This window comes from Vanellus vanellus (assembly GCF_965231255.1).
Source record: "Vanellus vanellus genome assembly, chromosome: 8".
Classification (NCBI taxonomy): Eukaryota; Metazoa; Chordata; class Aves; order Charadriiformes; family Charadriidae; genus Vanellus; species Vanellus vanellus.
The window spans coordinates 10,736,298-10,754,010 of NC_138913.1; the positions used below are offsets into that span (position 1 = coordinate 10,736,298).

The window sequence follows — 17,713 nt, forward strand, 5'->3', positions numbered from 1 at the left end:
TTTACAGAGAAAATTTAAACAGATTGAACAGGACTTAGGGACATTCAATAACCGCCTGTATTAAGGGCACTGGCTCTAAGTGTCCCTTTTGCCAACACCTCCGCTCCAATCCTGAGTCAGACCAGCTCTGCCTGATCTCATGGAATTGCGGCCTCAAGTGCTGCGGTGGCCTACAAACAAGTAAAGGGGACAGTCTTTGCCATTGAACAGACATGGCTCAGGGAGGGGAGAGCGTCCTGCAAACAGATTTCCCCAATGTCACAGTACAGGTTTGACAATTCCTAGTAAACAGTAGAGCCACTGTAACACATGGGCAACCCAGGAGAAGGTGTCTATTGGTTAGATAAAATCTCAATAATTAATTAGCCTCCAACCACTGGCAGGGCACTGATGATGATGGTTGCTCTTTAGCTAATACTGTCTACCACTGGCTTACTTACAGCGCCTTTCACAACCAGGGCTGCTTAGTCATATCAGTCATAAACACAGACTATGCCCATGTGGGTGGCTGTCACAAAGTCTAGCTTCTTGCCTCCATCCCAAAACAGGCTGCAGAAGAGGCTCCACAGTCTGAGGAATTCTGGATCTGCCATCTCACATCAGCTCATGCAAAGCCACCCTGTTCTGCAGTTCCCCTGTCCTTGCTTCTCTCTGAGACACGTATTGTGGAGGATCAAGGTGGCCTCTGCTTCTGCTTACAGTAGCCAGTGGACACTCTGGACTTCGTTCCATTCATGAAATCCCAGAGTGTTGCTCTTTCATGAAGACTTACCATATTCTTCCTGTCCCTATAATAAGCCAGCATTTGGAGCAGAAGCATCTAACCTCTCCTTCTCTGGCATAGTTGGCAGAGTGAGGACAACGAGCAATTAATTTTTCCTTTGGTTTAATCCACTCTAGGACAAGTAGTTAATCACATGGCCTTTCTTCCTGGAGTTAAATAATTTTCTGTTGGCGTATTTTGTCTATAATTTCTGCTCTCAAAATTCTCACTTCAAGAGCCTTATAAGAGGGACATACATCTGGATTGATTTGAAACATTTTTGTGATTGCATTTCATATTTTACTGGAATCATTTTCTCCTATTCCGAAAGTGGTTTTGCTGAAAGATTTTCACCCTTAAACCTTTTCAGCTTAAACCTTAAACAAAGCAAATGTAACCAAGCCTAGAGAAATATGGTGCAGGATCAACAGCACTGCATCTGTTTATAATTTCTTGCATTGAGTTGTACAACTCTCAAAGGCTGGCTGTGTTACCTGGGATGTCTTGGTTTGGTTGATCCTGCTAAAATTTTACAGTGATATTATCATGCTGCAGGTCCCCCGGGCCACATTGCCATCTCAGGACAAGCCAATGTTGTGTTCTTATCTTGGTTACAAGTGCAGTGAGCTGGAACAATCTGACACTTTCTTGTCCTGGTTAAAAGTACAGTGAATTGGGATGATGAGGCACTCCCTAACCGTACCCAAAACTCCTGCTGCCTGGATCATAGCCTGATCTGGAAGGTGTGAGAATTACCTGACAAGAATTGTGGCCAAAAATGGAAAAACACTGACTAAAATCAACCATCTCACAATCCTATAAATAGTGCTCCTAAGTGAGACACTTTGAGCTCTCCAGGATCGCAGCAGGCTGTGACCCAGTGACCCATCTCCCAGGGTAGATTTCGCGAGGTTTCAAAGATTGTCTGCTGACAGATGCCAACGAAGAAGAGAGGTTCAAAGATCATCTGCTGATAAATGTCAACAAAGGAGACTAGCGAGTAATTCACTGTAATTAGATTTTGTGAGGTTCAAAGATCATTTGGAACCAATAATTTACTACAATTTGCAAAGAGAGAAAATCTTGATCATAGGTTAATCACTATACCTCTGTGTGTGTGTTTGTGCATGTGTGATTTGATTCAGGAAACTGTCATAAGTCTCGTGTGAACCTTGTCATTTTCAGATCTAAGTCGCTGTACTGATTATAACAAATGTTATTAAATCACTCCGATAATTGGCTGATGATTAAATATTGTTAAAATATCATACAACCTAATCCTGTGGTTTACAGTAATAGAGTTAATAAATCTTAAATTGCTGCTACCTCAAAGTTTTGTAGGATCCAGAACCTCTCATTTTGCAACAAATAGGCATAGTTGGCAGGTTGGCAAGTAGTGTCACCAATTACTCAAGAAAGCACGGTATCAATCCAAATCCTGGCCTTTCAGGAGAATGCGTCCGTGATAATTGGTATGAATGGGAAGGGGTATAGAAGCAGGTAGATGCTGCGAGGGCTTCGACCAAGGATGGAGAATATAAAGGTCTAATTTGTAAAATGCTGGGAATGTGTTTAAAAGCGGCATACCAGGAAAGGAAAGAAACTAATGGTAAGATGAAAGATATGCAAAATGAAATAGAGAGAAATAAAGCTACTGAACTGTTGCTATCTTTAAGAGCAGAACAACTGCAAAAACAACTTCAGGAAGCTCATTTGAAAAAACAAAGGTTAGGAGAACGTGTTGAAATTACATTAATGCAAGCTCCAAACCCCTTCAACATAGTTCAAATTAGAAAACTAGTAGTATCCCTGGAAGATTGGGATGGTAATATTTGGGGTGATTCAAATAACAGCTCAGATGAAGATATTCCCTTCCCACCTGCCTGAGCCTCCCCAATGCACCACTAGACCAATTATAAAAACAGAAAAAAACACTGGACCATGGGGTGGAGCTGGAAACCGCATCAAAAATCGATCCCATTCGATTTGATTCAAACTGTCCATTTGCAGAATTGTTATGGCCATAAGCCCAGCGAAACTGAAACAGAATATTTGTGGTGTGTGTGCTTATCCAAAGGGGCCAGAATTTTATTAAATGGGGATGAACCAAATGGATATTGGGGACCAGGTGTCTTTTTAAACGCTGGCCCTAACCCCCCAGACGATTCCCTTTCAATAACAAGCAGGGTGGCATACTGGGCTGGAGGAATAGATGCACTAGAGGCAGGAGAACCATCTATAAAATCTCTAGATGAACTTTCAGTTGCGGTGACAAAGGCTGCTTTTATACAGGCTATGCATGAACGGGGTCCCCATGATGTTCCTATCTCAACAACTGTAGACTATACCATACCGAAACCATTAATGAGGGGAGCCCCAGCTGTGCTTAAACCTTACCTCATTGCAAAGCAAGACAAAATTAAAAGGGACACAGAATATAATGACCTCTTAGATGTAGAGGTTGACGGCAATGCCACACAAGGAGCCATAAGGCATCTTCCCACTTGGGCAGAACTGATGCACGACAGCATAAATCATGGGTGAGAAATGGGATGGGATGATGTGTCCAGTAGAACAAGAAATATAGGTTGAAATATTAGACAGGTTAAGCAATCACCCCAGAGTGGCTCTCAGAAACTGAAACCTATTGATCAACAACCAAGGGTCCAGGTTGAAAGGAATTAATTGTGGAGACAAAAACTGGCACTGGGCGTTCCCAGAGCTGCTCTTCATAGACAATTGACTGGAGTTATTTTAAGCTTGATGGTTGCACAGTCACCTGGTACTGCTCCCCCTCAATCGGCCCCCAAGAGACCTCCCAACCCTTCTTTTCCTCCACATAAGGAATTAAAGGAATTGCAGGAACAGAAACCAAAAAATGGGTAGACCCTGGATGGCTATGGGGGCTGCCTGTCCAGAAAGTCAATGTTTATCAATGGATAAGCAATGATGGCCCTTAATTATACGTCCTGTAGGTCCTCACCAATAACCAATTGAATTCCTAATAGATATGAGAGCACAAATTTCAATACTAACACAACAAGATGCTGAGAAGCTGGGCATACAACCTGGACGGCAGAGAGTTAAAGTCACAGGAGTAAATGGAACAAGTGTTATTTGCCAAATGCAAAAGTTAAATTATGGCTCCTGGGTGAGAAGTACGTGTCCTCTACTCAATCAAGTAAGTTCGTACCCAGGAAGCTAAACACATAAAACTAAGAGTTTATGTACTGCAAAAGCACAAAGGCAAGACAAAACATGCCCCTGAAATGCCATGATAGCTGTGGTTACCTGCTTGCATTGGAGGATTCCATTGGTGCATGGTATACACTCTCAGTGATTCTTTGGTGCAGTTGACTTGCTTCTGTCAAAGAAAAAGTAAGAAGAAATTGCTCCAAATTGTATATGTTGCTTCTTTGTTTGCATAGAAGGTGGGAGAGAAAGAGAGAAATAGGAGAGGAGAGATTTTGACTGCTACTGCAGTCAAAATGGAATACTCACACTTGGAGAGAAAGGCATATGGTGATCTTAAAGGCTGAAAATTTAGCTCACCCAAACAGCTCTTCTACCCATATTTTTTTCAATGCAGAAGAGATTTCTTCCCCTACCACCTTCTCTTTCCTCTGTACCTCTTCCTAGCTCACTGCACAATACGGATCTAGAGAATGGACATACTGGCATTTTTCCTAGAATAAAAATTTTGGGGCTCACAGCTTTTTCTGGATTTAGCAACACATGTACATCAGTCCCTTTGCACATGCACATAGTAGAATACATCCCCATCCCTCTACAGAATGTTTTTGCTCAGTATCCTGGACAAACAGCAGTAATAAAACATTATTCAGATGCCACTTTTTCACTCTCTTTGCATAGCTGCAAGTTAGCAACAGATTCATTTGTACCAATGTCCAGTAACTGCTGAGTGGAGAAAGATGATAAGACAGACTGACAACTTTGTTTTCAGAGCCAGGAGAGTCAGACACTGAGAAGCAAAGAAGCAATGGAAGGAGCTGCTTTCAAACTCTCAGATTGCTGAGGTCTTAGGGCTATTTCACTCTGGGAGAAGGTGAAGCTCTTTTCAATAAAAGGAGAACAGACAAAGGGACAGGGGCAGCACTGAAAGATTAAACTTAACGTCTTTTGTGTGGGGGAAGGCTGGGATAAAGGAGCGTTCTGGGTGAGGAGTTGGAAGTAGATCCATTCCTGGTTTTGGCAACTGATTCACAGCCTTGCACAAATCGCTTAAGCTGCATCCATAATTCCTTTGCCTGCAAGGGACAATTATGCTCTTTGGGACCCATGGATCAAGGTGTTACCAAAAGCCTTGTTAGCATTCCATGCTTACTGCAGTATACGATAGGGGGTCTATATACACTAAGTGTTTGGACACTGATGACCAAGATGTTAAACTATTTAGCAGATACTCTTGGCCACCTTCTTTGCCCTTTACTCACTCATTCATCTCAGCTGGTTCCTTCTAACATTCCAACCCCCTCTGCAACTCATAACAACAGTCATTAAAAATAGCCCAGACAAACAAATGTATCCCTCATCCTTCTCTCATTACAACACACAGTTGGAGAAATATCCAGTCTTGGGTTAAGCATGAATTAAGGCATCTTCTTTCATGAGTCATTGGAAATAGAAACAACTGTTTAAAAATCACAGGACAAAGCATCTGCTTCCTGCTGTCAGTATTGTAATAAGGGCTTTGATTCATGTGATCATTTGGGAAAAGGCAATGGGAAGAGCTGCAATAGCATATACAGTACAATTTCTGCTCTCTGACTGCTGTTCTGCTGGATACACAATGAAGGAAACTTGGCTTTGCTCATAGAGTAGGATGAAAGTCTTCCTTGGATGACTTGTGTTCTCAACACCAGACTGGATAAAGTCTTGAGTAACCCTATTTGACCAATAACTGGCTCTGCTTTGAGCAGAACATTGGACTATGATGTCCTGAGGTCCCTTGAAAGCTAAAATAGTCTAGGATTCTACAATCTTAAGACAAAATAAAAAAGAATATAAAAATATAAATGTTTTCAAAAAACTTTCAGTCTTGATTCCTGCATAGTTTTCTCTGGAAAATGCGTAGCATTTCACAAATGCTCACCTGAGTGACATACAAGCTTCATTTTCTTTGCCTAGAAACACACGTGAAGGATTAGCACTGTATCCTATTAAACACATACATTTTCTCCATAAGCTACTCTTCTCTTCTGTGGTAGCCTAAGTAAAGCCAGCTTTTATACTTCAGAAGCAAATATTTCAAACTATATCAGAGAGTCCCTAGATCAACTCCTGAAATTGCACTAATAAGTATCTCGAGTTACTTCCTCAGCAGTTCCTGCTGAACTGACCACAGTGAAATTCAAAATAAAAAAGAGAAAGGATGAAGACAAGAATCATAACAGAACACCTGAGTAGCAGGCATTGTAAATAAGTATATTGTTATGGATTGGATTAAATTGTGGAGGCTAATGTGCATAGCTGTTTCCCTCCACCAAAGGAGATTGTAAGAACTCATTGTATTTGTGAAACAGACAATTAAAATAAAGGTGACCTCTAAAGTTAAAGCAAAGGCACAGGTTTCCACCTAGGACAAAGTCTGCTTAGTAATCTGAAAGATGTGGGTGGAGAGGCTTTGCTGGCATTGCTTTAAAGAGATGTGTGTGTATGAGAGAAGCAGAAAATGACAGGTCAAGCTGAGAAGCAATGCCAGGGCACAGGAAAAGTCTATATTGGACACAGCCATGTTTTTTTTGTCCTAAGAGAGCCTGAAAAATGTTTTTTAGGACCCTGTACATTCTTCTTCATAAATAGAACCGTATTTCAGATAGGTTTCATCACTATGTTCTCTTACTATCTGGAATAACCTAACTGAATTTTGTCTGTCTTGGATTCAATATTTAAATTTTTAAAAAAAAAAGTGTCATCATCTGAGGTACTTCTGAGGCTTCAGTCATTCATGTGTTGAGCACATCACAGATTACCTTCATAGTGACATCTCTGAGAGAGGGAAATGTCATTAATTATGTTTTACAGGGAGGTCACTACAATAAAGAGATGGGATAACTGACTGACATTTAAAACATAAGGCAGGTGACTAGATTTAAAATAAAAACCCTCAAAAACCCAACACAGCAAAACAAACAATACGATGGAGAGGAATAGTTGCTGTGTCCAGTCATGTGTGTGGAAGGAGATCTTTTGTGTCAGGTCTTGTGAGAAGGCAGAAAGTGAAGACTGGGATCCCTTCTCCTCACATGCTGATGTAAATGGATGTTTCTGGAGTTGCAGCTTGAGAGGGAGAACAGAGGAAAATCACGTTCCTCAGACTAACTGTGAAGGGAATAATTATTCATGCCATTTCTAAAGTTCTAAGAAATTTTCTTTGATCAGGACAAGAGTTTAAAACCCAGCAATGCTGCAACCACCCAACTGATCCTCGTACAGAACATCTGTTCCTGCTGATTTCACTGGTGGTACTGGATGGCACCGTAATTCATCCTAGCTCCATGTTGTCATACACAGTTACTGAAGGAAGGCAACACTACCAGATCTCGCTCTGTGTGTCCCACCTCTACATGCTTCCAGTTGTCCTGTCAGGACTTTCCGAATCTCTGAAATCCAGGTGTTTTTCAACTCAACAGAAGATGCCTGAGAACACAAAAGGAAAAGGCAAAGCAGATCGAGTTAAAGCATGCTTTAATCACTTGGCTGCCCTGACCTACATTTGCTCTCGTTTTTCCCAAGGAATGGAATGCTGTGGCCAGCTTTGAGCAAAGCAGAGGATGCTTTTAAAGATGGAAAAGTTACTGTGAATCTAAGGTCCTGTTCTTGGTTTTCTGTCCAGTGTTTCAAGTAATTTTCCACTACTTTGTTTTCTCTTTTACCCCAAATCATGACCATTTTCACAACGATGAATTGGTAATTTGAGTGCCAACACAACAATGAAGCTTCCAATGGCTATTGTTTCTTGAGTGTACAGGACAGCAAAAGTCAGGAAACTGAAAACTTTACTAAAAACAATTCAACTGAAAGGAAGTATAGTCCTTGGGGAAAAAAAAAAAAAAAAAAAAAAAGGGATGGTCATTACCTGAATGATATAGACCTCTTCTCTGCCATTATACCAGATCTCAAACTTCTTGTTATCCCCTTTAACATTTTCTGTAATGCCCACAGTGCTCATCTGTTCCAAAATAGAAAAGAAGCAGCTGGAATCTGGAAAATGTCAATAGTCTTTAAACTCTTTATTCTCTGAGAAGTGCTTTTAAAAGGCTGCATTCACTTCTGCACCTTAAGGAGTCATTAAAAGTAAAATTCAGAACATATTCTTTCTCAACATTTAATTTATCATTCATCTTTTTGTTACAGGAAAAAAATTAAGTGCTCAACAGTAACACAAGCTAATGTCTAATAATGAATTTATCTTCTTTGCTTTTTTTGCTTGAACTGTGAGTCAGTTTTCAACTCTGTCTTGGCTTTTGTCCACCTATACAAACTTTCAGTTTGAGGAAGATGGTATTTTCAACTTGCCATCATTGACCTGTTGAGGTGGGAGGGGAAGAGGGATGAAACAGGGCTTTGTGAGATTTAACGACTCATCTGCAAATTCAGACAACACAAAAAATTCAATATACTTTCAGGAAAATTAAAAAAAGAGGTGAGCAAAGAGCTAAGTGCCTAACTTGGCAAGATGAACAAGGAACTGAAGAAAATAATTCTAGATTTCTTAAACGATAGATTCTTAACCACAATCTTGAAGTCCAGCTGCTACTATACTTACCAGCTTCCCATCTTCTACTTTTATTTGTTCATCTCCCTTGTTCTGATTGGCCTTAGCTTTACATTTGAAGAATTAAACAGGTTTGATTATGTCATCATTCCTGCTATCTCCACATAAAGAAACTTCAAACATTTATATGAATTAGTTCACTCCTTGAACCAGGTTCTATAACAACTCCTGTCTGGTTACCCAGTAATAAGTTTGCAGCATTATACTTGATGACTCAGTTGTCTGAAGTCACAAGTGTCACACCAATGTGCTTAAAGGGAAAATTTGGCCTACTTGTGAATCTCATCTTAACAGAAAATGCCCTGACTCATATCTGGAAATGTCACTCTTGCAAATAAAAAGACACTTCTACTGCACTGTGATTCATCTGTAGCTATTATTGTCACAGAATGTATCTGCTCAACTCATGTTAATAGTAAAACTCACAATAGAACTGAACTTGGAGGATACTTATAGGCAGAACAATGAGAGATGCAGGTCCATTCCACCTTGCTTCTCTTTATGGGATGCTGGGCAAAACACACGAGGTGCCCATTTGCATCGAGTTACAAAACCAAGGTTCACATCTAGAGTTGCAGGACATATGGCTGGGTCTGTCTGCAGATCAAAACTAAATGGGAGCTTTCATTTACTCAGGGGTGCAAGATAGCTCCAGATATCTACTTCAAGTCTCCACATGGAAACATCCCCATATTGTGAGAACACCAGATTTATTTCTCTCCCCCTACCATTACCACATTTATTACCTTTAATGAATTTTTAAAGCTGTATGAAGCTGTCTTCTCATGGCCATCTGTGTTTTCCTCCCGTTTCTTGCAGAAAAGTAGCATCTTTGTATAGAGGAAGAGGTGTCTCTGCATCGGTTTGAATCTAGCCAAGTCCTTCACCTTGTTGTGTCCCTTCTTGTGGTCAGTCCACACATTGAAGGAACCTTGCATCAACAGCTTGCCAAGCTCACTGACATCCCCCTAGCAAGCAAGGAAATGAGAGAGCTTACATCACGTTCAAACTAGAGTAATCCCAGGCACAGTTCTTTCCCTTAATGGTGTTCAAGCTTCCAGGCAGAGGCATGTGCCTAGGCATCCCTTGTGGTGGAGAGTGGATGTGTTCCAGCTGGAGTCTCATCTGCTCATGTCTCCTTGCTAAACCTGTGTGGTTTCTTCATATAACCATTCACCCATCGTTTTCCGTGTCCATAATTCCCAGTTTGTGTCCCCATTCATAATTAGGGTCTAAAGTCTGTCTCAGGACTTCTTTGGATCTGACACACAGGCTGTCCCCTCTGATGACCTCATAGGAAACATCTTCTGACAAGAACTGGGTTTCAAGACTCCTAACTCCAAGGCAGTATGAAGGCTCAGTGCAGGCCAGATACCCGAGCAAAGGCCTTGACTCTGAAATATCTAGGCTCAGTTTCTGCTCCATTATGAGCTGCTTCTATCCCCAGGCAAAACCTCGAAAGATGCTTAGATGTCTGAAGACACAGACTGGTGTCTAGATGTATGTAGGTGTGTAATTCCCTCAAATTGCAAAATAGTCTTTGAAAGCTTTGTCAATCGTTTCTCAGCTCACCATCTGCAAACTATGCAATGTTGCACAGCCTTGGGCAAAGGAGCAAATGCACCAAAGAGCCATAAAAGTACCCGAGGGAGAGTGAAATTAAGCTGCAGGCAGACCTTTCTAAGTTAAAGCCCTCGTCTGAGGACCACCTATGGGTAAATACTTCAACTGATACAAATATTTGGCTCAGATGCCACCTGCACAAACATTTATAGCACAGTTCAGTACTAAAGAGTGTAGCAATATGTGGATAGAGGACGTGGCAACACCTATATGGTAATGGACTTCAACAAATAATTATAAACATAGTTATCCTAGCAGCAACTTTTTCTAGAAGTGCTTTGTATAATAAGTGGAGGAAATAAGCTCAGTGCATTATTAAAGTACTTATTTTCAACATTTGTATGTTCTATTGATTATAAGGTGAATATGTGGGCTTCAAGTGGGAATGTCTGATTTCTTAAACTACAGACTGCAACCTGTTCTCCTTCTCACTCCCCATCCTCTACCCTAGATCCAGCTACAAAACCAGGTGATTAGGTACTTTTCCACTCTATATTAGGGTATTATTAGACTCTTCAAAGCATTCAAAAAACCTCAGGAATTTCTATAACAGTCTCTCATCTCTAATATATAGATTTGGATTTTTTATTTGTGCATACAGGACTCCGTGTGTTCATATTTATATGTGCATGCAGGTACAAATAGCAAGCCTGTGAAAAGCATATTGATGAGATGTAAAGTTAAATATAAAGACCAAACAAACATATTTTCTATATAGTTCTGACTATGGTGAGAGGCTCCTGTCACTCCAGGCACTGTTCAATACAGCACTGAGGTCCAGAAGCTCAGTTCAACTCTTATGATACACCCATCTCTTCAATCTTGGATCTAGGACTGGGATTATAGCAAGTGAAGTGGGAGGCTACCACCGCAGAGATAAAGGATGGAGAGGGATGGTAGTCTGCAGCAATCCCACAAAAGACTTTGAATATCAGCCCACAAGCCCTGGACTCTCTTCAGTGTGAGCAGCAAATAGAGAGGATAACGCTGTTTCGGGTAACTTGTGCCAGTGGACAGCAATACTCTGTCCTAAAGGAAGTTTATTTAAAACTGGAGGATTTGATCACTATCTCAAATATAACAATTCGCTGTCAGAACAATACACTGTATCTCATGTTTATGGAAGATGAGAGATACCTATGAATGGCTTAAGTGCTGCCTAACTCATGGACAAACTACCCAGGCCAAATTGTACACAAATGTTAGGATGATAGTAGGAAGCATCTCTAAAACTTCTCCTCTCCAAGCTTTACTCTACTTTTTTTTTTTTTTTGTGGCCTTGCCTAAAAATAATTAAAAAAAAAATCCAACCACCCCAAACTTACATGTTAGCAATTTCTTACACAAGATTTCAGCTCCTCAAGTCTGCATGTGCACAGGTCCAAGAAGGAGAATATCCTGTGGAATTAGGAGTGTTCATCAGCTGCCACAAAAGCTGCTTTTCTTCTGGCATAATATCCTTCCCCGAAAGGTGTTCTAGCCAAGTATTTCTACAATGCCTGTGTGGGAAAGACTCCACAAGATGGAGTGTGGTTTCATGAGCTATGGGAGCTGTTTATTTGGCATCACAGCTGAGCACCTGGGACAGGTGGAATGGGGAGAAGAAATTATTGGGTTCATCCTCTTTCACACTTTCACCCCATTTAATAATCATGTAACAAACCATCTCAGGAATGCTGTCAGCATCAGGCTACACAGCAGCCATGTTCCACTTTGTCATGTCTTTCAGTTCAGCAAACAAAGCACAGGCAAAAATCTAGTCCTTGGAGCTACTATCTGGCATTTCATGGAAGGCGGGCAAATTCCAAAGTAGAAGCTGAAAAGGAACAGGAATGGTCTGTTGAATTCCTGAGTACAAAACTACTCCGAGATTTGAAAGTAAGGAATAGGCAAAAGGATGACCTCAACATTTATATGGATAGGAATCGGGATAGAGCCCCTCTGCTCAGGATAGTATGTTACCTTTCTTGGAGCAGCTCTTCTGCCCATTCCTTACAGAACTGTTTAAAAACATTTTTTTTGTCAAATTGCTGTAACATTTAAACTGGGAAAGACAGGAGGAAAGCTACCTTTCTCTTTGAGGATGAATCAGAAACAGTGGAAATTGGGGAAGTGAAAGACGTGCTGTATCTATGAGCTTCCCGCGGCCTTGTTGACTGGTCCAAGTCTGCAATAATAATACCCAGGCTTCAAAGAATCTTTCTAAAGTGAATATCTGAGGCACTCAGAATTAGCCATAACCAGAATGGTTTAGAGAAGCTTTCACAAGCTGCTTCTCCTGACACCTAGAAGGCTGTAAAAGACTCACTACTGAAACCAAATGGACTCAAACCAAAAAAAAAAAACAAAAAAAACCAAAAAAAACACACAGGAAGAGTACTATCTTTCCTGCAAATACAAATGAAGACTTGATTATTTCAAAAGAGAAACTGTTAAACAAGGTAACATGTTCAGCAATGTGCAAGTTACCAGTTTGAGCAGCAGTTGCTGGAAACCCCAGGAGGATCCATCAGGCTGTCACTGCAACTAGTGATTCAAAAAGTTGTATCAAGCAAAACCACCCTGAATGCTGAGAACGGTGGCACCAGGACAGAGACACCTGTCCCTAGAAGTACATAAAAGAAAGCCTGGAGAAAGCTGAAAGCACAGATGTGTCTCGATGTTCATTTATACTGCTCCAGGAATAAGTGCTAGAAGGGAAAGTTTGTCTACTGTGATGGAAAAGTGAACATAAGCTTTGCCACTTTCTTTAAATAAAACCAGAATAGCTTCCCAAGAGTAGGAAAACTAAAAGGAAAACCAACTACTAATCACAGAATCATAGAATACCAGTTTGGAAGGGACCTTAAAGATAAAACCTCGTATTCTCATTTCAATCCACAGGAGCATCTCCACCTGTGTACAGCGGCGGATCTATGAGATATAGCCAAGCAAGCAGTTAAATTAATTTATAAAATAATGCTGATAGAGGGAATGGTTTCCTCAGCTATCAAATGCAGATGCACTTGCACAAAAGAGAGAACTATAGAAATTAAAACTCCTGAAGCCACTTCATCCTGCACAACACAGAATAACTCTTCCCACCCAGACACAGTCAGTATAGACCCTGGCAAATTCTGAGAAAGTCACATCCTGCACAAAATACTGTTTTTCTGGTGTCCAGACTAAACCCTGTTACTCTGATCTAATAATTCTTTGAACCCAGCTTCACAGTACAACTTTTCTCCTTGACATTTTCACCCTGCAGCTATTTCAAAATGGGCAACCACATCAACCTCAGGACGCATTTCACCAGGCTTGTTTCTCCTTTCTGTGTCAATCACTTCTCATTAAGGGCTCATTTTATGTAGACATCACTAGTTCTCGAAAGTCATATGACTTCAATGGAGCTTCAGCAGAGAGATATATACATTTGTGCCCTTTGATTTGTACTGTGGTTGTTACATCACATTTCCAATAATGAGCTTGCCAGCCACTGGGATGGATTCCATTACCCACTTTAAATGGAAGCCAAATTTTCCTCCCTAAGTGCAAAGGATGTGGAAACTCTCAAGTCGCATAGCTGTTACAAAGTTTCAGCAAATTTCTTATGCCTGTCACACCCTACATTCACAGCCCCACCTCCACGTGACCTGCATGTTGACATGTATTTTTGGTCACCACAACATGCCACTGAGTGGCATCCTTCAAGAATGTGGCACAGACTCCTGCAAAGCATACCAGGCATGGGCACAGGCATGATCAATGATGAAAGGAACATTGGATGGGTTAAGAGCAGAGTAAGAGCAACAGCAAATAATACCTCATATCCTGTGATTGCTATCTGGTGCATGGAGTCATTTACTGATTTGATGATATCAAGCATTGTGGCCAGGGCTTCTTCCAGTTCAGCGGTACCCTCAGAATTCTTACTGCACTTCAGCATTTCCTAGTTAAAAAAAAAAAATTATATATATATATATATATATATAAAAACTACTTGAAAACTTCTTATGCGAGAAGCCACCATGAGACAACCCTCCCTGAAATTTCCGCTGCATAGAGAGAGTAGCAGAACCACAAGGAAGGGAGGAGGGGAGAAAAGAAAAACATCAAAACCAAATGGGACATTCACCAGTATTGTCACTGAGGACATACATTTTCACCTTTTGGACATTTTCAAGTTTTATGGGTTCATTTAAAATGAGACAGGGCCATTCTGACATATTTACAATGAACTTTTTGCATGTCACAGAATTACATCCAGGGTTGTTTTTTTTTATTCCACATCTGCTAACAATCTTAATATAATGATTTCAGGTGTTAGAGAATTCACCATTTCCCTTTGCAATTTGTTCCACAAGGTACTTATTACCACTGTTAAAAATATAAATTAATTTCTAGTCTGAATTTGGCAGGTTTGACATTCCACTCATCAAGTCTTAGCAATCTCTTGTCTAGATCTAGAGATCTACACTTGCAAATTGGAAAGCCTTTTTTTGAAAGATAGTAATTTTGAAGAACAATGCTGACCTCTGGCAAAAATTCATCAAACGTTATAATCTGCTTGAAATAAGGGAAGTTATTCTATCCTGCAACCTTTGCACAAGGAACAAGAGACAAAGTTCTGGACAAGTTAAGAAGCATGTGCCCAAAGCAAAGAAACAAACAAAACCTTTTGAGGGCTCAATTTCTGTAATCACTTCACATACAGATATCCTATTTAGAGTTCCAAATATTTAGGGCCAACTATTTACATAGCACAGTACATTTCCTTACAAGGATGAGTTTTCTTATTTCTGTATGTCTTTTGCTTGAAAAGTTCTAATCATAGCTCAGGACTTAATTCTCTTATAACCAATGGTTATAACCTATACAAATCCTGAAAGACACTAAAATCTTCATTTTAAATGAAATTAACTGCCTTGACTCTTGCTCTTCTGCCTACAGAGGAGCCCTGAACCCGATTCAGATGCACAGATTGTTTTCTCCCCACTGTATTGTATAGAAAGTGGTTACTGCCAATGATTATCCATCTGAGATCAGAATCAGACTATCTTTGCTAAAAGCATCTAAGGAAGAAAAGGTTAAGAGATACGAATCCACATATGGCTGGTACAGTCTTGAGAAGACACAAATCTTAAAGCAGCTGGAAAATCCCAAGACTACACCATAGAATTTGAAACCAAAGCCAATCGGGATTCCTACCATTAAACAGAAAAAGTAAGATGACTGTAATCAAAAGTAGTAAGATAACTGATTACTGTCACGTATAGTGACATGCAGTTTTGATGCTTGGAATCTGCATCCATTAATCAACTTAAAGAATAAATGTATTGGTTGTTAATGAGACAATAGTTCCAGTGACAGAATTCATAATCAAATAACCATTTTATTCATCATTATTGACTTGTCCCTGCCCTATGTATCTACCAGTGGAATGAAAGAAGTGTTTGGCTGGATGAAATTTTCACTTCAGAAATGCAAGTTGTGAAGAAACTAAGAAATAAATTCTTGTAATAATAGCACCTCACTAAGAACTGTACAGTAAGTGAGTTTAGTTTTGTTTTCTTATGCTGACTATAATGTCAATAGAAACTATGCTCCAGAAATACACCTAGGAATGAATCAAGACTCTACTAACTTTAGTAATCTTTATTATAGTAAGAATTAGACCCCTTCAGCAGGGGTGGCTGTTGACATGGTTTTCATTCAGGCATAACATTTTCAGCCACATTTTGAGTTTGAAAATAATTTAATACAACAGCTGAGGCACTTGTGTTCCTGTAAAACAGGGCTTCAAAAAGGTAGTTCTTGCAAACCCCAAACAGTAACAATCTCTCCTCAAATACTTGGGTGACCAGGGCTTAGAAGGTAAAAGCAGGATGCTATAGTACCTGTTGTGCCGTTTCTAGGATGAGGATGGATCCCTGCTCTCTGTACAGTGGTCATGCTGCTTTATACTATTATGTAAACTGATTGAAACCAGAGGGTTGCAATAATTGTGACCCAGAATTTAAAACTAGTGTGCCTATTACTCAAGGCACACAGCTTCTTAGGCACTTGTTTGTTACCAATTTTTCACTGACTCCCATTTTCCTACCCTTTTAAATGCTCCTGCTGCCAGGAAAAGAGTGCACCATCTTCAGAGATCCCATAATCTCTGACAAAGTAAGTGTTGTTGTTAAGTACAAAACTGGTCTGACCAGCTTCAACCCCAATGGCTGCAGCCTGTTTCGCCTGAAGATTTTAGTCCTTGATTTAATCTTGGTTTTATTTACAGTCATATTTCAAATTAAAAGCAGAATCTGGTTTACTTTTGCTCTTCTGAAGACCATGACATTTTCTTCCTTGTCACAGAATAGTTTCAAGAAATAGAACCAAATTTACTTCTGGATTACATTGATGTAAATCTACTGGAATCAGTGAGGTTACATCCTTGTTAATAATCCCCTTCAATATTTGGATTCTATAGTTTTGTGTAAAGTCAATAAACAGGTCACAGAAACGCTGCCCAAGTGAATGGCTAGCCAGATCCTCACACAGCTTAAACTGGCACAATTTGACCAGTGCCACGGTAGCTATTAACAAATAAAATTGCAGCCTAAAATCTTCATTGCAAATTTCATGACAGTACACAACACTACATTAAGTCCAGGGACTTGAGAACAGCATGTAATTCACCTTCATGACCTTCCCATAAGGAAGGTCAGTACATATTATTTTTAGGAACTGAGGAGATGAAGACAGAAATTTAAGCCGCCATCTTCAAAAAACATCATTGGTTTGAGAGCATATATTTCCTGTTGTCCAGTTCAGACCAGAACTTCAAGCATGGACCACTCACAGTTCCAACCAAATCGAGAGGGAAATTCACATATTGATCCTCTGGAAAAGTTACAATTTGTTCCTAGCTGGGTCTTTAAAACAGAAGCACCAAAAGGAATTGGCTCCTTCTGAAAGGTTTGAGTCACAACTGTGGGAAAATATCAGGTTCAGACAGCTGGAAGTTTTGTTAAACAGGGACAGATGTCAGAGACGGGGTTCAAAGCGTCAGTTCCTGTTTTCAAACTGTAAGACCATATACTGCTCCAATAAAGCCAAATTTAATTTCTTTTTAAAGATAAACAATAAAATACTTATTCCATAAAATCTCTTACTTTATATATATATAGCAGAATACATATAATAATATACTGCTATTGTTAAGTATATAAGTACCACTAAGTAATAGCAGTACTTATTCTGAAATAGAAGTCCTTTCTTTGACTGTTTGTTACCATTTTACAAATTAGCATTACAAAGTATTTATTGAAGAAGCGAGAGAGGATTTATTTCCAGGCAGTCCTTCAGAAAATAACGCTGATGATTGATACACAATTCTGTAAGTGAAATAAGGAATGCACCGGAATTCTTTGCACTGTCATGAAGAACTTACCTTTAACAGCAATTGGTACTTGGTGATTCTCTGGACTGGCTTTAAGAGATAAGCATCTAAGGAGAGCTTATGATCCAATTTACGCTGACATTCCTGTATAAGGCAACAGGGA

The 17,713-nt window shown here is 39.9% G+C and overlaps 1 protein-coding gene across 1 annotated transcript in view; it reads right to left on the minus strand.

The window, feature by feature from the left end:
* MCF2L2 (MCF.2 cell line derived transforming sequence-like 2) overlaps positions 1-17,713 on the minus strand; it is a gene marked incomplete at both ends in the record, with an annotated part of 158,859 nt that overhangs the window by 18,646 nt on the left and 122,500 nt on the right. Inside the window, 6 exons of the mRNA XM_082486920.1 lie at positions 4,055-4,127; positions 7,345-7,423; positions 7,863-7,955; positions 9,308-9,529; positions 13,987-14,112; positions 17,602-17,694. Of these exons, the coding sequence (XP_082343046.1) occupies positions 4,055-4,127; positions 7,345-7,423; positions 7,863-7,955; positions 9,308-9,529; positions 13,987-14,112; positions 17,602-17,694 (686 nt within the window). The remainder of the gene's footprint in view (positions 1-4,054; positions 4,128-7,344; positions 7,424-7,862; positions 7,956-9,307; positions 9,530-13,986; positions 14,113-17,601; positions 17,695-17,713) is intronic.